General features: G+C 37.6%; 1 protein-coding gene across 15 annotated transcripts in view; it reads right to left on the bottom strand.

Annotated features, from left to right (window-relative positions):
* Positions 1 to 5,574: 5,574 nt before the first annotated feature.
* The window catches only part of SGR2 (shoot gravitropism 2 (SGR2)), a 135,340-nt gene continuing 118,127 nt past the window's right edge, over positions 5,575 to 22,787 (bottom strand). For 8 of the 15 annotated variants that reach the window (XM_088945919.1, XM_088945930.1, XM_088945927.1 and 5 more), the window contains 6 exons: positions 11,233 to 11,326; positions 11,069 to 11,131; positions 10,551 to 10,599; positions 9,524 to 9,630; positions 6,392 to 6,438; positions 5,575 to 6,229 (listed from right to left, as the gene is read on the bottom strand). In XM_088945919.1, the coding sequence (XP_088802045.1) occupies positions 5,992 to 6,229; positions 6,392 to 6,438; positions 9,524 to 9,630; positions 10,551 to 10,599; positions 11,069 to 11,131; positions 11,233 to 11,326 (598 nt within the window). In that variant the 3' untranslated portion in view covers positions 5,575 to 5,991. Of the gene's footprint in view, positions 6,230 to 6,391; positions 6,439 to 9,523; positions 9,631 to 10,550; positions 10,600 to 11,068; positions 11,132 to 11,232; positions 11,344 to 22,787 lie in introns of all 15 variants that reach the window. The other 7 variants (XM_088945924.1, XM_088945929.1, XM_088945925.1 and 4 more) reach the window with 3 other exon arrangements.

The following is a 22,787-nucleotide window of genomic DNA, read 5'->3' as shown; positions in this document are numbered from 1 at the left end:
AGTTTTCAGTCAGATTCTAACTCTCCAAACCCTCTACCAACTAGGAAAAAATATTCTCTAATCTATCGGAAGCTTATCTCTCCATACACACTCCTAATCGAAGGGTGTATGGGAAAAAGAGAGAAAAAAAGAGAGAAAACCTGCTCTGATACCAAGAAGTAAATCAGACTTCTAAATATGTCCAGACTCCATTGGTCTCCATTGAGTTCATCTCAGCTCTCATTGCCTCCACCCATTTCTGGGAATCTATGTCTAACATAGCTTCCGCACAAGTCACGGGATCCTCCTCACTAGTCAAGGTTTCCACCAAGTAACAATCCTACTCATAACCATAACGGACTGGTGGCCTGGATACCCGAGTGGATCTTCTAGGTTGGTCACTACCTGGAACTTGTGGGACATCTCCCATTGCTCCTAAGCTCTCTTCATAAAGAACTACTTCCTAACGATGGGTGTCCAGGATGTAATCGGTTCCCAAGAATTGTGCATTTCGGCCGCAGAAACACCTTCTGCTCACTTGGGTCATAGAATAGGTAACCAATAGAGCCTTTTGGGTAGCCTACAAATAGGCAACAACTAGTCTTGGATTCCAACTTGTCTGCACTCATTCTTTTAACATGTGTTGGACAACCCCAAATCTTCAAGTGTCTGACACTTGGTTTCTTTTCGGTCCAAAGTTCATATGAAGTGTTCAAAACTGATTTGGTTGGAACTCGATTCAGCACGTAAATTGCAGTATCTAATGCATAACCCTAAAAGGATGTGGGCAGCTCTGAGCGTATGAGAAGTGACCGGACCATATCCAATAAGGTCATATTCCTCCTCTTTGAAACACCGTTAAGTTGTGGTGTAGCATGAGGAGCCAATTGTGATACTATCCCATTGTCCTTTAAGTAGTCCCTGAATTCATCAGAGAGATACTTGCCACCTCGATCTGATCGAAAGGCTTTAATTTCTCTCCCTAACACTCAGAGGACCACATACATCACTATGTATAAGGCCCATAATTAATATGATTAATTAATCTTGTACATGATAACTTTGTCATGTGCCATGGGGTGAATTTGGGTTTAGATCTAAGTATGGAACACATAATCTTATAAGAAGATAAGGTATATTTCTAATTAGAGTCCAGATCTAATTTAGATTTGGATTATCTCCTAATTAGATTAGGAGATAGCTCCATAAGAGATTATAAAAGAAGAAGGGGTGGACCGGTCCAAGACAGTTTCATATTTTTGTAGCTTTTTGTTCTCCCTACTCCTTTTGTCTCAATTTTTCCCAATTCAACATCAGCTATTTGGGACTGAAATAGATAAGGTTTTCCTCAGATTATTGCAAGAAAAATTCAGGGGATACTAGGCTCATCATCCTCAATTCGATTCAAGTAGTTGGATCTCAATTTCGCAAAAAAATTATGTTGCTGAACTGGCTTCAGGAATACACTATGCCATATTCAGTGGAGGCTGGTTTTTAGAACTGATTTAGGTGTGAACTTCCCACCTTGGGATCTATGTTTGTGGTATCCGTATCAGGTATACATCTCCCTTTTTGTTTGGTTTCAAACCTGGTTTGGTTCAGTGCAAGATCGATATTGAAAAATGCAAATTTTCAAAACATAGGTAATTCCATTCCTAGAAGGATTAGAAAATTTTTGAAATTTCACCCAGCCATATAGAATGGTTCGGCCGTTCATATGATGGAACCTAACCATTCCAACAGATCCACCCCTTAGGGTAAGGGTAGTTGGGTTCAAATGGATTTTCATGGAGGAAGAAAAGCCCAAATGGAAAAGTTGAGCCTTACAAAGCTCATTTTGTTGGCTATAGTAGTACACTATGATTATAAGATCTAACAAATGGATGCCAAGGTATCATTCTTGAATGGAGATCTTATTAAAGATATCTATATGTAGAAACCTAAAGGTTTTGTTGCAAAAGGTAGAAAATGCATGGTGTACAAGCTTAAACTCCATTGAGTTCTCAGGTGATCTCAAGCTACTTACATTGACAAAATATTAAAGGCATTCAACATTGCCAAACTCCAAGTAGGGTATGGTACCTTTTAGGCATGAAGTAACTCTATCTAAAGGAATGTCACAAAAAGCCTGTAAGGAGATTGGAAACATGAAGCACATTCACTATACATCTACCATTGGAAGTCTCATGTATGCCGTGCTGTCTACTCAATTTGACATAGCTTAGCCTATTAGTGTTGTAAGTAGATAATCCAATTCCAACATGGAATATTGGATTGCTTTGAAAAACATATTGAAATATCTTTAGAGAATGAAAGACTATTGTTTGGTTTTCAAAGGTAGTTCACTTAGGTTTTGGAGTATACTAATTCCAATTTCCAATCAGATCTGGATAATAGGAAATCATCCTCTACTAGTCAAGATACCATATAATTCGTGTGGATAAAGAAATTTGTCCAAGAGCTGGGTCCTTCCCACTAGCACATCTCCTATTTCCTTATTATGTGATTGAATTGGGACTATTCCACAAGCAATGGAGCCCAGGGCATACTCGAAGTCCAAGAACCTCTAGAGGAAGTACTACATCATATGGGAGATTGTGAAGAGAGGGGATATTGGGATCCACAAGATAGTATCTGCAAAGAATGTGGCAGACCAAATTACTAAGCCACTATCACAAAAACTGTTTAAGAAGCATGTGGACAATATGGATTTTTGGCTTGTACTCAACTAAATATGAGTGCAAGTGGGAACTATTGAATAGTATATGCCCTCAGTATCTAGAATAGGACATATATTATATTTATCGTGAATAAAAGGACAATTTATGGTTTTTTTGTTACTTATGTTATTGGGCATGTTTTTGTGAAAAGCCCTTGTTCTGTATTTTAGGATTAAAACTTGAGAAACCTTTATCATTATACAAACCAAATGTGTTCTCAATCAATAAATAGATTTGGGTAATCTGTTCTAATAAGACTGGCATGCTTGTATTGCCTAAGGAGGGATATTATCTATCAAGGTTAGACCCCAGGTGCAAGGCATGGTTTTTTAAGGAACATTGAACTAGACCATTTCTCGATAACATTTGGACTATGTGATTAGTAGGGATTCCAGATCGTTGCATGTTATTCCTAGACCTGATATTGGCACTTAACTAGTTTCTAGACTTATTGGTTCTTGACATGCCAACTAGTGAAATTCTTCTACGGTCAATACCTAGGTATGATGGAACTATAATAAAAGAATGCAAGAGGGTGGTTAATGTAAAAGAATCTATCCCTTTGTTAGAGAAAGATAATATCCTAGTAGTTGTCCTCTTTGATGAGAAGCAAGGAACTAACACTAGTACTTCCAAATGTTGTTTGAAAAAGGTTTTTGCAAAATATATTATTTAAATAATAATTTATTCTGAAAATTCAGATTGTTTTATTTTCCCGGCATGTACATATAAAAAGAGGACATGTCACTGTAAAGGAGTATATGGAGCAAGTCCATCCATATCACAGTAATGGATATTATAGATAGAGAAAATATACTGCAAGTATCTACTTAGGCCTTACAACTTGGTGGATACATTCAACTCTGGACCAATCGATCTGGGCTTTGAGAATGGCAAAACCAAGATAATTAAAAAAAAAAAAAAACCAATGGGCTTAAGTAAAGCCCATACAATGGAGATCAATTGGACTATTTATGTGGAAAATCAATTCCTAGTGGGTCCGGCATTGGTAGGATTTGATCCAGCTATGTTAGAGATATTCTAATTAGTTTAGAGCATGATTCTAGTAGGTCTCACACAACCTAAGAGATTACACTTACTTGTTTGGGCAGCAATTAGATTTGCAGCAAATTGGAAAGGCTGAATTATTATTTTAGCAATATACTGGTTTGACTAGGACTTTTACTAAGTAGGACCTGTGTGACACATAGGCTTTGTTAAGCAAAAACTAAACAATAGAAGCACATAAAGAGTTATGCAATTGTTTTATATTTGAATTTTTTAAATAATTAATATCTATTTGTATTTTGTATACTACTTTTAATATTTTTTTACAATACAAAAAATAATAATCAATTTTAGCTAGTCTATTTATCAAACTAATGAAACCGACCAACCTGACCCAACTCGCCTCGAGTTGGCTGGTTTTCTAGTATTTCTGGTTAACTTCAGTTCAGAAAATTTTCAACTCAACCAGATTGGATCAATTTTGGTTTGGCCATTTATAAACTAACCAAAATTGAACCAACTCAACCATAGATATATTTATTATATTAATATTATTTTTAATATGGAAAAGTAGAAAAATAACCATATTTCTTAGTTTATTTAATAATACTAAAAACCAACCCAAACCAATACAACCCTAGTTGGCTAGTTTCATTAATGGTGGGTCATTTTTGGCAAACTAATTCCCCAACTCAACCAGTCAATTTGGTTGGCTAAATAGCCTACAATTGAATCAAGCCGACCTATGAACACCCATAATTTCAGTTAAATTAATAGTTTAATCTCTAATAAATAGCAATGGTTTAATCTCCAATAGTTATTGAAAATTTATAGCAAAAATACACAATTATTGAGAATGAATTTATAACAAAAAATACAATAAATAACTAATAAAAATATAATAAATAGAATAATTATGAAAAATAATGTAATCTCTAATAAATATTAATCAATGAATTGTAATGAAAATACATAATTACTAAAAATAAATTTATAACAAAAAATACAACAAATCCAATATGTATAATGAATTAAAATTAAAAATTTAAATAACAATAGTTTAATCTCCAATAGTACAATAAATTAACAATCGTTTAATAAAATAAATTAATTTTAACAAAATTATTGAATAAAATAACTTATTTAAAAATTACCGGTATTACTTTTTAATTATGAATAAATTTCAATGAAGTTAAAATTGTTAATAATTTCTATGGGACAAAAATAATTGTTATTATTACTGATTTTCTCATAATTATAATTATTTTGAATAACAAAATTTAGTTTTCTATTACTATTTTTAGTCTAATATCATAATTATAATAATTGTTGTTATTATTACAATTGAATCAAGCCAACCCATGAACACCCCTAACTTCAACTAAATTAATAGTACGATCTCTAATAAATAGCACCAGTTTAATCTCCAGTAATTATTGAATATTTATAACAAAAATACACAATTATTGAGAACAAATTATAACAAAATACAATAAATAACTATCGATTCGGAACCAGTTCCACCTAGTCCTGAACCAATTTAGACCCGACCCAATAACATAAGTATTTATTTTTTATTTTTTATAATCAAGTCTGTTGGGTCAGACTTGACTGTCCCCAAAACCGATTGGTTTGGTTCCGGTCAGGGTCCATAATCAATGGATGGACCATTTTATTGATACATCCATTTTATGGTTCTCTGTTACCATAATCAATGGATGGTTTGACGAACTAGGTCAACAGGTAATTCAAATTTACCTGGTTTGGAGTAAAATGGGCGGGTAATGATTCTTCTGGATCAACAACTGATTGCAAACATTATTTATATAATTATATCTACAGTACTTCTTATACGCTCACATCCCCATTAGCACAACCAAATAACAATAAAGTATATTATTCAATATTCTCAGAATGTAATCAATGTATACCTCAACAAAAATACATTCTAAATCCTTTATTTAGGTAAGCAAAACGTCAGTTAGCACATTAAGTTTCCAAATTTTCTATCACTTGTAAAATATGATAATACATTTCGAGGCAGATGTGGTGTGTGGTACTGTGGTATATATACAAATGTCCTCAGTCTACTTATGTCCTGCACTCCTACTCCGAGGGAGCACTCCTATGTTATTTCTTTGCCTATGGAGAAGAAACAAAAGCATGAAGGAAAATGATGAGCGACATTGTAATATTTACACAACATACTGTCAATAGGAACTTCAAGCGAAGCATGTACATGTTGTACAGACTCAACTGAAGAACCAGCGTTTTTTTTTCTTTTTTACTTCTTCATTGCCTTCCTTACTTTTCTTGAGAACTCCTTAACCACTATCGTGTCAGAAAATGTTAAGGGAAGATCTTCATCCATGTCGTCCCTTTGATAAAATCGTCTTGTGGGAACTCTCTGACTTTTTGAGCCGCCTTCACTGGGCAGCTCTGGAGAGTTGGTTTCCTCGGGTATATCACTATACAAGTGTTTGAGTATGAATAGAGCAGTATCATGGTCACGCCAATAGTTTCTGCACATCCAGTACTACCAATCATAAGAAACATTTAAGTCTTGTGGTTAACTTCTATAATAGCAGCATTCAAAGCCAGGAACATATAAGGGAAATCATGCAGCATTTAGAACCGATAAACTGCATTAAAAGAAATTTTGTGATGAAAATTTGAATTCTCACGTATGTGATCCAATTGCTGATATATATGGATGCTGAAATGTTTTATCCTGCATATTGGTAAAACTTAATCAGTGACAAATGAAAAGTTGGAAGATACTATATGTAACACTGGCGAAAGAATATACATAATTGCACTCTGGCATGTGATCAACAAATGGCAAGCATTTTTACATTGTGGGGAATAGATGTGCTACACATATAAAAGGAAATTAAATCTAAAAGACCAGAAGACAGACAACTTCAAGTGAACCTCAAGATTAGGTAAGAGTTTCCACTTGGATCTTTGATTTCATTAATTGACACAAGATGATCTTTGACTTGGAATTGGCTTGGACTACACCCATTGATGTTGACATCAAATCATCCCAAAAGTGGTTAATAGATAAACAATCTCAAATCTCAGGACTTCTGGATAAGATCAAATTGATGGATCTCATTAGTCATCACCTATAGCCAATATTTGGAAGCAGAAAAATATATTTAGCTATATAACTTCTAAACTTTGTAGACAATATGCCTTGTGTGAGAGAGAGGAATGCAATGTGGGAACAATCGGTAGATATTAGGGGACTGTGGGATGGACCATGGTGCCTAGGTGGAGATTTCAATGTATGGTTCAAAGCAATGATAACAACCAATATGAGGAGGTTTAACAATTTTATTGACTTTCATGAGCTTAGAAAAATGTCTTTTGGACAAACAAAGAATACTTGCCCCAATCTTCAGGAGAACCCAATTTATTGACACGAGATTGGGAAGAGTACTAGGGAAATTGTTGGGTAGAACCCTTGCTAGAGTCACATCGGGCCATTTGGCCTATTTGCTTATGTCAAGAGAAGCATGTGGGAGGTCCCTATCCTCAATTCCTTTTAGTTTTGAGAATATGTAGCTAATTCATCCAGGCTTTGTTTAAAAAGTGAGGGAATGGTGTGAGGAGCAACATCAACGGGTATAATGGGAAGGGCGAGATTTTTTTTAGAAAATTACAAGCTTTGAAGGCCAAGATTAAATAATGGAATAAGTTGCATTTTGGAAGAGTAGAGGAAAGGAAAGAGAGTTTGATCAACCAAATGGAGGAGATTGATAAGAAATAGGATCAAGGCTTAATGGTTGAAGAAGATAAGAAGAGTTTGAATAAAGAATTGGGAGATACCTTGTTAAGGTAAAAAATAAGTTGGATATAGAAGTCTAGGGTTAGATGGATTGGAGGGTGATGGTACAAAGTTCATGCAGTAACCAATGGGAGGAGAAAAAAGTTTATTTCAATGCTGAATGTGAATGGCTGAATAATTATGAAACAGGATGATATTTCAAAGGCTTTTGTGGATCATTTTAAGTTGATTTACAGAAGGCCATTGGATGGAAGGTGGAATGTAGAGGGTTTAGAGTGGCTTGTTGTGGAAAGGAACTACCATGTGACGCTAAAGAAAATGTTTGACTTGGAGGAGATTAAGGCTGCAGTTGTTTTCTGTGGACACATCAAAGTCATTAGGTTCGGATGGTATTACCATGGCAATTTATCAAGACTACTGGGATATCCTAAAAGGCAACATGATTATGATTTTTAAGGAATTCCACAAATGAGGGGTCCTTAATCTAGGAATGAATGCAACTTTTATCACTTTGGTCCCAAAGAAGGTTGATGCTAGACACCTTGGAGATATCAGGGCAATCAATTTGGTCAAAAGAATTTATGAAATGACCTTGAGAATTAAGAAAGTTCTTCCCTATATAATCACATAGTTCCAAGGAGCTTTTGCTTAGGAGAAACAAATTCTTATAGCAAGTGAATGTTGAGAGGAGTAGAAAAGATCAGGGAGGAAGAGAGTGGTAGTTAAGTTGGATTTGGAGAAAGCCCATGACCTTGTCGATTGGGAATTTCTTACAGATATCCCTCAATGGCCTTCTCAAACCCAAATCCCACACTCACCATTATCCCCCAGGGTGACCAATTCAGCAATTGCCTTGTTTTCCAGGGTTGAAAGGTAACACAATTCTGGGAAAGGACTGACACAAAGCACTATTTTTCCACCAAATACTCTTCTCAAATCTTCACCTCTTGTCCAGATAATAAAAGCATTTTACTAATAAGATCATTTCTATTCATGCACAAGAGACACCCTGAAGCAGCCAGTGCCAAGTACAAAGAAGCAGCTGACCACCATAAGCATTCCAAGGTTTTTAAAGAAGGTAATAAGGTTTCCAACAGGCCAATAAAGCAAGTTGCAAGAAAAGAAAGTTGAGCCTTACAAAATCTTGAAAGGGCACCTCTCAACATTGCTAGTCTTATGAGTATCATCATCCCATTCCAGCATTGCAGGACTTGAGGATGAGTCCTTTTCAAGTGAAGGGACTGATGCACAGAGGCTGCAGCACTTGAGTATGAAATGGCATGTGGCAAGTCCAAAATGATTAAGAAAGGGAAGCGGCTAGGCCTGTGAATTCATTAGTTAATTATTTTTCAATTTTGTTTTGATGTTCTTTAATTGTTTCTCGGTGAATTCCTGCATTTCTGGTCAGAAACGGATTGAGAAAACAAGAAATTCAGACTTCACAGAAAACTTTTGGGATCTTTTTAATTTGGACTGATGTATTTGTGTATCATTTTGACACCTGATCTGACTGTACTTATTTTTGTTTTTAATAAAATCTTTTTATCCTACTCTTCAAAAAAAAGGTTTTGAGTTAGTTATTACAGGGTCATTACTCATAAAACAATGTCATTTTAGTTATTCTTGGACAGGGTTTTACTTGTACTTATGTTTTAAGGTGAGGGGTGGTATACTTGTATTTTAAGTTGCTCTTACCCTAGTTTATAAGGCATCCACACTGCACAGAGGTCTGAAATATTTTTTAAAGAAAACTTGCAGCAACTTTCTGTTTCAGGTTTGGTGATTTCTGATAAAAAGGTCACTAGAACATATCTGTTAAGCCTATTCTTTGCATTATTATAGAATACAACTATAAACAAAACAACTTGATCACTTGTTCTTGAAAATGAGATCAAGAGATGGAAGTTTGATATCGCAATAGCCTATAATTTGGAAGAAATTAGATTATGAGATTAGGCATTGACATATGGAAAAGCACATGGATCCAATTGTAGGAGCATCATATTAATTCAATACTCACTTGAAGAACATAATCTACTCGGTCTTCTACACTTCTAGTCAACCTCTCCATCATGATCGAACCATATGATCTTTCTTCTGTCATTTGATCATTGTCTGTGGAATCTGCTGTATAAAAAGATTATTAAACCATAATGTAAGGAGAGGTATCAAAGAAAGCAACGCTGTAAGACTCAGACCATTCATAAAACTGGAAGGCTTTTGGGTCATGGCTCATACAATTTGACTGCTGGGACAACCCAGTGGACCATGGCATCATATTTATAAAATGTAAAATATAATGCATATCATAACATGTGTAAGTTATGGTCAGAAGGTGTTTTTTTCCTGGTTTTAATTAGTGTTGCATGGACTCCTAAATGGATAATGTGTTGTGTTGGACACATGTCCAAGTCCTAAGGGATTGTACATAACAGTTTCTTTTTATCAGCCACTTACACGTGACATTTCCTTTTTATCTCCTAGCTTCTCTGTCACAAATGAACATCTAATCTACAAGATGAATCCATTTTTTGTATCAAATGTTACTTAGTCAACATAGGCTCATGGACATGTCCATGTTCTCTCTTATTGCCATGTTAGACTCTTGGACATGTGTCCGATTCTGACCATTGTGTCTGTGCCCATGAAATACTATATACTTAACCAGGGTTCAAGTCTTTTAACTTGTGCTTTATTAAAAGAAAATATAACATATTTGACCAATATAGATAATGAAGAGACAGAAAAAAACACAAATAGCATGATGAATCAACGGTAGTGTGTTAATTTAATTTATGTAAAGGAGATGTTACGGGTTCAAATCTTATCATCGTCATTTTATGATTTGTGACAAATCAGTGACCTTGATGGTTTTCAATAGTTCTCACAGGTTTCTATGGGCCAAGTGTATTTTCAGAAATATGAAAAATCAGTGTTCTAAAAAACCGGAATGCAACTGGTTCCTGGTTTTCGCAGTCTGATTGTCTGTCTTGTCCGAGTTCTGCAGCATTGAAGGAAAGACAAGTAAGGAGAAAAGATTCTTATACCTTCCATGTCATCTGTACTTCTAGATTGACAAGCAGTGAGCACTTTGACCTATAAAAACATCATATTCAGAAAATTGACAGTTTATCTCAATAAACCAGAAACTAATTAGAAAGTAGGAAATACAACTTCCATTGAAGTGTATTCTTGAGAACAAATGAAAATATACCAAGAATAGTTTCTTATGGATATTAAAAGGAATAATTGTGTAAATTGGCCTTTACATATGACAGAAGTAATGTTCATAGGTAAAGGGAAGGAGAAAAGCAACACTGAGCAAAACCGGAACCAGGGTTTATCAATTTGCATCTGGTTCAGCCCTCTAAACCCAAAAATATTTTTTCTAGCCATGGATGGTTTTCTTGTTCAAACATTGAGAAACATAATAAGGAAAACACTTCACTCTCATAAGAAACTTCCTGGCAGATCAATTCATTAATTATTTGAGTATGACAGAAAAAGAATGTACAGATAACGATATTTCCCATATAAACACCAAATGTTAAGAGTCTGAACCAACCCTCACGGCCTTTAGGTGATCCATAACTGCTTGTGAACGTGCAGCCATATCCTCTCTGAACTCCTGTACCACAAATTATGAACATAATCACATGCTTGTAGGAAAAAGAAAATTGACTACTGAACTACATAAAACCAAACACAAATCAAGAGCTAATCACCTACCTGAAACCCTATATGTAGCCTCTTTCCACCTCTGTGATAAGGGATAATAACAGGGCGTTTGCTGATGTATTCTTTACAGATCAATGGTTCTACTCTGTATGAAAGCCCAGCCTAGATTCATATGATATATTCTCACTTCAAAATAGAAAATATAGAGATTCCAACATGCAAGAACATGATATATAAAAGCAACATTAATGAACAGGAAAAACTAACAAATTGATATTGAAGAAAACTGAAGGGAGGAGAGCTGAGAGTTCGGCAATGAGGGTCTGAGAAGAGAGTTTCGAACTTACACTCTCTCAGCATCCTAACACTGTTTTATTTAGATATATTTGAATAATTACAAAGAGGCCCTCAGTTGGGCAAGAATTTACAAAGAACTTAATATTAACAGGATGGGCCCAGAATAAGGCCCATTACAGAAAAGAAACATAAATAACAAGAAAGAATAAACAACCTATGGGCCATTCGGCCCATCTTCTCTACACTCCCCCTCAAGCTGAGCATAGATGTCAATCATGCCAAGCTTGCTGGTATCATGCTGAAGTTTTGCCTTGGGAATGCCTTTGGTGAGAAAATCTGCCAATTGTCCTTCAGATGTGATGAAAGGAAGACACACTTCACCCGAAGAGACCCTTTCCCTAATGAAGTGTCGATCAACTTCAATATGCTTGGTTCTATCATGTTGAACTGGGTTGTGAGCAATGTTGATGGCAGCCTAATTATCACAGTACAACATCATTGGCTTGTCATATTTAACTCCAAGTTCTTCCATCAAAGATTTGAGCCATAATAATTCAGAAACTCCATGTGCCATGGCCCTGTATTCTGCTTCAGCAGAAGACCGAGCAACAACCGATTGTTTCTTGCTTCTCCAAGAAAAAACATTACCAGCTACCAAACTGCAATACCCAGAAGTAGATCTTCTGTCATCAATGTTCCCGGCCTAGTCAACATCGGTGTAGGCTTCAAGTTTCATATGACCATGCTTGGCAAACATAATACCCTTTCCTGGGGAGCCCTTCAAATAACATATGATTCTCTCTGCAGCGGCCATATGAGTGTCTCGGGGAGCATGCATGAATTGGCTAATGCAACTGACTGCATATGCAATATTTGGCCGAGTCATGCATAGGTACAAAAGTTTCCCAAGAAGTCTCTAGAAGACTCCTTTGTCTTCTAACAATGTCCCATCTAAAGTAGAGAGTTTATGACTCATATCATTAGGAGTAGCAAATGGTCTAGCACCCATCTTCCTAGTTTCAGAGAGCAAGTCAAGAACATACTTCCTTTGGGAGATAAGAATCCCATCCTTGGATCAAGCCACTTCTATGCCAAGAAAGTATCTCAATTCCCACAAATCTTTAATCTCAAACTCTGTATGGGGAAAAGATTTTAGATCATGAATTCCTGAAACATCATTACCAGTCACTACAATATCATCTACATACACAATGAGGTATACTGCCAGAGGTCCACTCCTATTCACAAAAACAGTATGATCGGACTGTGCCTGCACATAACCAAAGTTAACAAGTGCTGTTCTAAATCTCTCAAACCACTCTAGGGGACTGTTTTAGTCCATAAATAGATTTCTTCAGCCTGCATACCTTCCCTTTCATATCAGTTCCATACATCCCTAGAGGAAGAGACATGCAAACCTCCACATGTAATTCACCATTCAGAAATGCATTCTTCACATCCAATTGGTAAAGGGGTCAGTCAAAGTGAGCAGCTAAAGATAGAAGAACCCTCACAGATGTCATCTTGGAAAGAATATTCTGTTTTGTGATATCATATTTTGGATTTAGTCCAGTTAAGAACTCAAATACCCTGTTCCTTTCAACCAATTTTCTGTAGGTCTCTACATCATTGGTGGTGTCCCAAGTTACAACTTCTATTAGGTCAATCTCTTACCATAGGGACTTCAGGGTTGAGAAATATACAGCAAGAGGTTTCTCCCCTTGCCTTAATTCTTTACATCACTTCTCAATTTATATGCCCGGGCCACATTAAGTTTTTGGGAATAGGTTTCTGCCACACTGTCCCAAATTTCCTTTGCTGAATTCATCCATAGGTAGTGTTGATTGATTTGTGGCTGCATTGAGTTCACAAGCCACCCAATGACGGTGTAATTTTCTTGCATCCACTTCTCGTAGGATGGATCATCTTCTGGGGAAGCCTTCTTACTCCCGGAAATGAACCCCCACTTTCCTCTACTATATACATGAATCTTTACTGATTGTGACCATGCCAGATAATTAGTTCCATCTAGTTTAACTGTGGTCATAGTCAGTAAGGAATCACTTGGAGTCCCCTGAACCAATCCATATTCAGCACCACTTTTGTTTTCAAACTCTGAGGAGTACATCATGTAAACACTCCAAATATGATTTCATATGACTTCTACAAGTATACTGAATAAGGACAAGTAATAAAAGAGTTCAGCCGACCACAAGAAGGCAATACACTGAGTTCAGCCTTCAAGAAGTAAACAAAAACTTCTAGGCACTCAGCCGAAGTACCTTTTTCAAATCTGGACTTCAAAGTAAATACCACTTGGTATTACTGAAATAACCCTTTTTACAAACACAGTGTGGGCAATAGAGACAACCCCACTGTCAAAAAGAAAAAAACAGGCCTCAAGAACAGTTCGTACAGCCCCCCAAAAATAGCCAAGTATAAGTAACAATCCACAGCCTTGTTACAAGGATGTTTCGGCAGTTTTAACAGTCCAAGGAGTGAAAAACAGCCCAGAAATTTCTGGGTTAAACCAGATTCAGTGTCAGCCGAAGGTAGTACAGAACAACCAGAGTTTTTGGACACTTCAACAGTCTAAACACATTCGAAAGCAATACAGAACAACCAGAAGCAAAACTGAACCCAGAAATCTGAGCACAACTTACAGTTTCGAGCTTCAAACCAGAACTGAGCTGTTCCCCTTCCCCTTTTTTTCTTTTCTCTGATTCTTCCTGGCCACCGAACCACTTCTCCAAGAGATTCGAGTCTTGGGCACTTCCAATGACCTCCAAGAATCAGGCAACATGAGTTAAGCTTTCAGCCCTAGGATATTGAAGTTCAGGTATGCTCTGATACCATGAAGAAAACTGAAGAGAGGAGAGCTGAGAGTTCGGCAATGAGGGTATGAGAAGAGAGTTTCGAACTTACACTCTCTCAGCACCCTAACACTGTTTTATTTAGATATATTTGAATAATTACAAGGAGGCCCTCAGTTGGGCAATAATTTACAAAGAACTTAATATTGACAGGATGGGCCCAGAATAAGGCCCATTACAGAAAAGAAACATAAATAACAAGAAAGAACAAACAACCTATGGGCCATTCGGCCCATCTTCTCTACAGATATAACTTTTTTATTTACATACAAACTCCTGTCTGCCCAAGCAGGAAAAGTTCCCTGTTGGGAATAGAAAGATATAATCCAGTATAACCATTGAGATACCGAAATAGTTAATGTTCAATTTTTGGTACTGTGTTGGGTGTTTTTGTATTATTATCTTCTTTTATTGGAGTATATAAGTCTAATCCTTGTAGTGTTGTTTGTCATTTGTTACAAGTTAATGAAGAGCAGATTAATCATTTTATTGGTGCTTACTGATAACCAAGCAACCAGTATCATCCAATTGGTAACCAAATCAACTGATATTTGTTCAAATTCATGTGGGTTTCTGATTGGCTAAACATTTTCAGGTAGCCATGCCTTTCTGGTATCATAGAAATTGCCTCAGATAAAAGAAAAGAGAGCAATCTATTACTGCTCTTAAGTTCTTTCTTCACATTGTTAATCTCTTAAGTTCTTCTCTGTCTCAATTTATCCTTAAAGCTTGTAATTTACAAGTTGTTACCAATGCTGCTTTTCTCATAAAAGTGGCTGCTCTACCTGATTTCTTTCTTGTAATCAGATTTGGTTGTGGAGAAGAAAAACAGAAGAATAGAGGGAGAGATTAGAAGAGAGATAGCTGTCTAATTGAGAATAGAATGATCTCTCAATTGGCCAGTCTAGTCTTTATGTTATAACAAAACTCTAAATCTGAGAGGGGTTATAGAAATACCCCTGTTTAAGAAAAAATAGAACAAACCAACATATCCCATTTAAATAATGAAACAGAAAGGACAAATAACTATCTCAGGAATGAATAAGAAAGAAACAACATAATTAACTATCTCAATGGGGTATATGTACCCCAAGAAAGTTTTCCCCTTTCAGCTGTTTTACCTCTGTCCTCTCTCTATTGTTTTCTCTATCTTTCCACTGTTTTTACTTGTTTGAATCTACATATTTTAGACCTGCCTAAATTATATTCTCTGACTTAACAAGAAAAGTTAGACTATTGGATGGGGTGTAAATGCTGATACGAAAAGATTTAGCGAATTAGATGGATAAATTTGAATGTTTGAATTTCTTGTCAGATTGAACCCTGATTGTGATCTGTGTAAATAGTAGATATTGGGTCATGGCATCATTAGTTGCTCCTGAATTGTGCTCTTGTTTGGAGGGATGGGTTCAATGTCATAGGAGAATACCACTAAAAGGAAAATTTTATAAACAAGTTATATGGCAGTAGTGTTGTTTAGAGTAACGTATTGGGAAGCCAAGAAAGAACATCTCCAAAAATTGGGTGTAGCAGAAAAGGAAAATGCTGAGATGGTTAAGTGGGCAAACTAGAAAAGATAGGATCTGATTAACTTAACTAAGAGTAGCTCTAGTAGATAATAAAATGATGGAAAGTAGACTAAGGTGGTTTTAATGGAGTAGTTGGCTGTAGTTATTCTCTTCATGTTCCATTAGTTTTCTGCTATGACATGTTTATCCTTTTCCCTTAGAGTTGGTTCTCTTATTTAAGTTGTGTGGACAGGGCTTCTTCAGTCATTTTATGTTAGGGCAAATTTCTTAAACTACCCCTACTGTTTAGCTAATGGACTAACTCTACCCTTACTGTTTATTTATTATCTTAAAGTATCCCTACTGTTTCTGACAATTGACTAATTACTCCCCTGCTGTTAGGGTTCCATCATAATCCATCATAATCCGCTCACCTGCCACAACACGTGACCGTTATATTTTAAAAAAAATGACAGTAATGCCCTTCCTTCACCCCCGCAGATGCTTGTCATCTGAAACGCGGGGGGTGTCGCTGCTTGCAATCTAAACCTGAGCAAGTGCTTGCTTCTCTTCACCCTCGGCACCGGTGCTTGCTGTCTAAAGCCGGGGGGGGGGGGGGTGCTTGTGGTTGTCGTCTGAAAATGGGTTCAGTCCAAGGGCCCATCAGAAGATACAACCTTGGAAGCTGATTAGTTTGAACCATCATCTGCCGTAAGGTGTTCGGTGTATAAAAGTTTTTTTTTTCTGTTTTTTCTCTCCACCATCGTCCTTGCAAAAGAGGGGATTGCCAACCTCAATTGGTGGAGAACAAGATCATCATGGTTGATCTTTGATCTTCTGAGCATCCCGAGCTGAAATAGTTGGCTCTTCGAACTGAGAGATGGTTTGTGCCGATGGCAATGTCAGTTGGTAATTTCTGGTGAATCCTGACGTAACCGACAAGTTACATCCAGAGATAACCTTGTTCGGTACAGCTTTTTCCGGGAATTTCTGGTGAACAACGTTATTTGGTGGGAAGAAGGTGCCTTCTCCACTCGGTTCTCTCCACTCAGATGTAATCGACAATTTGCATTGGAAAAATGGTGGGGAGGAGGTGGTGCCGTCCCCACTCTTCTAATACTTCCTGATTTCTCTCAGAGTCACCACCTCAGGTCTGAACCTTGGGTCTTCTTCACTCCACCAGTCGCCCTGATTTCTATCAGAGCCACCGCCTCAGGTCTAAACTTGGGTGTTCTTCACTCTACCGGTTGCCAGAACTGACTTCCTGGCTGCTTTAGTTGCTAATTGCTTTTAGGTTTAGGGAACCCCATCCTTGCCCAGTACAAATTGAACAAAACCCAAAGTTAATCCTTCAGAAGGGGCGGAATCCCTCTGCAAAGAAGATTCATCTTCTTCTCCTCCCTCACCCCTAAAACCTCTGTAATTCTCCGCTAAGAGGAACTCTAGCAACACACGAAACTCCATCATCCTCCACCTCGCTCAGCCCCTATATAATGATATGCTTATGTGATCATCTGCATCACAGAGTCCTTAGTTACCCCATTTAAGTGAGGGTAGTTTAGGCACTTCATGTTCTTTTTCACTAATGAAGGCTATTATTGTAAGTTACCCCATTTAACCTGAGATTAATATAAATACCTACTGACTGATTGGGAGACTGAGCTTTCCTCCCAATAGGCAGCTGGAGTTTTCTACTTTCAGCTATTTATCTCTGCTATAAGGTACAATTTGTACATGGTACCAGAGCAGGTTTTGCCCTGATCAGCCATTTCTTTTCTTTTGTCTCTATTCTCTTGTTTTCTCTTCTTCATGTGAGACAGAAAGTTCTTTTTTTTTCTCTTTTCTTTCTCTACTGATCGGTCCTTTCATCTCTCCATGTTTTTCCTTCCTTTGGTGAGACTGGAGTTATGTGAGTGATCCCTCTAACCTGAGAATACAGAGAGGGAGTGATCAGGTATGAACTGTCATCATTATGAGGTTATAGGTGATTGATGAACTAGAATTCCATCAGGTTACTGCTGACAATATGGTGATGATGTGAGTCCATCTGAAGAATACAAGTGTGGCCACTGGACAAGTCATTACAGATGAATTTTATGTTGAAATAGCTATTTTCTCTAGGGATGGCAATGGGGCAGGTTTGGGGAGGGTTTTGTAAATTCTAGACCCTACCTGCCTCCCTAAAACACCCAACCTGTATCTGCCTCAAAACCCGTAGCGGGTTGGATTTTGAGAATCCAAACCCTCCCCGACCCTACCCTCCCCACATTCAGGGTAGGGAGGGGCAGATTGGGTTTAAAACTTGCATCTAATTTCCTATTATTTCTTGTCATATATAAGCAATAAATAAGTAAAATAACACAAATAAACATCAAGATTTCTAATTATTTGATCAAGGCACATAAAAAACACATAAACTAGCAATTATCATTCACATAAAATTCAAAAATATTATTAAATTCAACACTTAGTACATAGTTTATATGATTTCCAACAATAAGCGGGTTGGGGAGGGTTGGGTTTAGCCTAAAACCGTACCCTACCCGTACCCGTAAGGGTTGTAGAATCTCAAAACCCGTACCCACCCCAAAATCCGTCATTTAAGCAAAAAAATCCACCCCATCGGGGAGGGTAGGGGCAGGTACCCACTGGGTAGGGTAGAAATTGACATCCCTAAATATCTCCAATGTGAATGTGAAATCTTTAAAGTTAGGGAGGTACCAGATTTCTTCTTCAAAAGAGATAAGTTTTTATTGGAGGAAAGTGATTAGGATGGAGTCTAAAGGAGTTGCTGTTGTCTCGGCTGATATTTTACCAATTCAAATGATCTCAATCAAACTTTATGGTACAGGAAATTATGCCATTTAGGCAAAGGCTGTGGAAGTTTTCTTAACTGCTAAGGGAAAGCTGAAATATTTAACTGATAGTAAACCTGAATCTGGTACTCCCACATATACAGAATGGGTGCAAGAAGATGCACAAATCAAGATTTGGTTGTGGAACTCAATGGATCCAAAAATTAGAAGTAGGCTGATTTTCTTAGATACTTTCAAGTTGACATGGGAGCTGGCTTGAAAGATGTATTCCAGGAATGATAACATTACAAGGATTTATCGATTTTTCCAGGCACTCATCACTTTGCAATAGGGTGATAGAATCTCAGAGGATTATTATTCTAAAATGATATAAATACGTGAGCCCTCAATTCATACCAGCCCAATACTTCAGATGTCTCAGAGATGAAGAAGAAAAGAAAACATTCCTATGTGGCTAAGGTTTTATCAGGAATCAAGTCAGAGTTTGAGCTAGTAAGGTCTCAGATTTTGGGTAGCACAAAACTTCCAGATATTGAAGATGGTTTCTCTAGATTACAGAGGGCTAGTTTTGCATAGCCCTAAACTTCCTAGCAGCCTTGATTTTATATGCTGATAATTTGGTGGTAACAGGGAATAACCAAATCAAAGTGAACAAGTTGTTTTCTTTCCCCTAAGTTTGATATCAGGAATCTGAATGATCTAAAATACATTTTGTGCATTAAAGTTTCTTCATTTTCCAGAGGAAGCTTGTTTTGGAAATGAGATTTCCATGTGTTCATTCAAAGCCAGATCTACTTAATTTTACATCATCTTTGCTAATATAAGCTTTACTTTTTCATGAGGCATGTTATCTACAGTTACTTTTCACATTAATTGTTATAACCATAGGCAATATTGTAGAGAATCCAAATGATAGATGAGTTCTATCATGGGAGATCTAGATAGCCCAGTTCCTTATAGACCTAAAACATCCTAGCTCGTAGCTATGGGTGAGCTTGGACCACTCACTTTATAAAGGTTAGCACATGGATAATTTCCACTGGGTGGAGTGGTGAGATATCAGCCATTGAAGTGAGAGTGTAGAATGCCATGTGGGTGTGAATGTGTGATCTGGGATGCACACTGATATGATCTAGTTTAGAGATTGATTCTTAATAGTATTTATCTATCACTATCAGTTGTATGAATCTCTTTTATGCAAAGTCTATTTAGTCCTTAGACATGAGGAGTTCCAAGATTGTAGGATTGTGATCACAATCTCCCTTTTGTTCAGGAAGTCTATGCTCTTGTACAATCGGAAGAAAGCAGGAGAAATTTGATGAACAGCCGTGGTAGGGATGCTGTTGTGTTAGTTGCAAAAGGGGGTGTATCTTCTGGTGGGGGATCTTCTTCCCGAAAAGGAGATCTCCAGAAAAAAACAGAAGATAAGGAAAAATTGTGGTGCACTCATTGCCAGAAACCCAGACACACCAAAGATACCTGTTGGGATCTTCATGGGAAACCAAAATGGGCTCAAGATCTGACTAAGAAGCATAGTTCAGATGTGAATAAGAAGTACGGGCAGCAAAATACAAAGAAACATCACATGGCCAACATGGCTACCCGGGAGCATCAACCTACCATTTCTACTGTGACTCAGACACATCTCACTGGACCTGACCCGAGGGAGGACATTATGAATTCCTTTCGTGACCATTTAGAGGTCTATGGTAGAGCAATTCGTCAGATGGATACTCCTCCCTCAACCTCATTTGCATCTATGTCAGGTAACCCTGCCACTGCTTTCCATGTTGCTTCTCACAGCCATGACTCTCCATGGATCATTGATTCTGGAGCATCAAAACATATGACTGGTACGTCCTCTTACTTTCAAACCTATCACCCTCTTTCTGGAAGAGACAAGGTGAGACTAGCCGATGGATCATACTCTTCCATAACTGGTCAAGGAACTATTTCTCTTCCTCTTGGCCTTACCCTCTCTGATGTTCTTCATGTTCCAAACTTTCCCATTAATTTGTTCTCTGTTAGTAGTGTTACTAATTCCTTGAATTGCTCAGTGACTTTTTTCCCTTCTCATTGTGTGATTCAGGATCTGGCCTCGGGGAGGACGATTGGTAGGGGTCGTATGGCTGATGGACTTTACATGCTGGAGAATAAGGCTGGTCTTCATGTTACAGAGTCTATGAGTCAGTCTTGTAAGAAAAAAGTCTATTTATGGCATTGTCGTCTTGGTCATTTGTCTTTTGAGTCTTTGAAAGTTGTATTCCCAGAACTGTTTAAGTCAATGTCTGTCTCTGACTTTTCTTGTCAAACGTGTCAGTTGAGTAAACATTGTAGAACTCATTTTCTTCAAAGACATAGTAAATATGAATCTCCATTTCACATTGTTCATTCTAATGTGTGGGGCCCTGTTACTTTACCATCTGAGAGTGGCTACAAGTATTTCATTACCCTCATTGATGATTATTCTAGATTTACGTGGGTATACCCGATGCGAACCAGGGAAGAAGTACCAAAAATCATTCAAGATTTCCAGCAGATGGTCTTCACTCAATTTCAAACTGAAATCCAAATTTTCCAATCAGATAATGCAAAAGAATTTTTTCATAGTGACCTCACGGAATTTTTTGCTTCGCATGGTTCCCTTCACCGTAGCTCTTGTGCCCGCACACCACAACAAAATGGTGTGGCCGAACGGAAGAACTGACATCTCCTTGAAGTGGCTCGAGGTCTACTACTTCATATGAATGTTCCCAAACGGTTTTGGCTTAAAGTTGTTCTTTGTTCCACTTACCTTATAAACCGTATGCCCTCTCGTCGGTTAGAGTACAAAGCCCCACATCAACTTCTCTTTCCTAAGGCTCCCCTTCTTTCTATTCCTCCTCGTGTCTTTGGTTGTCGGTGTTTTGTCCAAAATCTATCTCCCACCCGTGGGAAATTGGACTCTCGTGCTATACCTTGCATATTTCTTGGTTACTCTTTCACTCAAAATGGCTACCGTGTTTTTGATCATGTTTCTCGTAAATTCTATGTCTCCATGGATGTTTCTTTCTTTGAAGATGAACCTTTCTATCCTGTTTCTCCTCAGGGGGAGTGTAGACATGAGGAGAAACTAGTTCAACTTCCCTCTCTCCCTGACCCTCCACCTTTTCGTGTTTTTTCTCGTCGTCACAAAGGCCAGCCAAATCCAAGAGCTGTAGAGAATCCGGAAGCTGTAACTCCAGTGCCACCAGACTCCTCGAGGGAGGATCATTCTCACTCAGGTATTTTAGCTCCCAATGATGTCCTTGAATCTATTGAAAATGATTCCTCTACTGCTAATGATCTTGACCGTCCTATTGCTCACAGGAAGGGTGTTAGATTATGCACCACAAAACATCCCATTTTCAACTTTGTCTCCTATGAGAATATTTCACCCTCATTCCGTGCCTTCCTTACCTCTATTGACAGTGTCCCTATCCCTAAAAATGTGGCAGAAGCTCTTTCAGTTCCTGAATGGACAAATGCCATGAGGGAAGAAGTTAATGCCCTTCACAAAAATGGCACATGGGAACTTGTTGATCTTCCCAAGGGAAAGGTTCCAGTTGGATGTAAATGGGTGTTCACAGTCAAGCATAAGGCTGATGGAATAGTGGAAAGGTATAAAGCTCGCTTAGTGGCAAAGGGATTCACTCAAGTGTATGGAGTTGATTATGCTGAAACTTTTGCCCCCGTCGCCAAGATGAATTCCATTAGAGTCATTTTCTCTCTTGCAGCCAATCTGGATTGGGTTTTACACCAACTGGACATCAAGAATGCATTCTTGAATGGTGACCTTGAAGAGGAAGTGTACATGATTCAACCTCCTGGGTTTCTAGCCCAAGGCAATGAAAAGAAAGTGTGCAAGTTGAAGAAGTCCTTATACGGGCTGAAACAATCACCAAGAGCTTGGTTCAGTAGATTCCATGTGGCAGTTCAACAGAAAGGATACAGGCAATGTCAATCAGATCACACACTGTTCGTGAAAAAAGGAGAAGGTAAAATTGCTGCTCTAATTGTTTATGTGGATGACATAATTGTTACTGGTGATTGGGAGGATGAGATTCAGAAATTGAAACTTTTTCTTGCAACTC

This window comes from Nelumbo lutea, chromosome 5 (assembly GCF_056320005.1).
Source record: "Nelumbo lutea isolate HS-2025 chromosome 5, American lotus-T2T, whole genome shotgun sequence".
NCBI lineage: Eukaryota > Viridiplantae > Streptophyta > Magnoliopsida > Proteales > Nelumbonaceae > Nelumbo > Nelumbo lutea.
The sequence above is the reverse complement of the archived record's forward strand: the minus strand, read 5'-3'. Positions and strand labels throughout refer to the sequence as shown.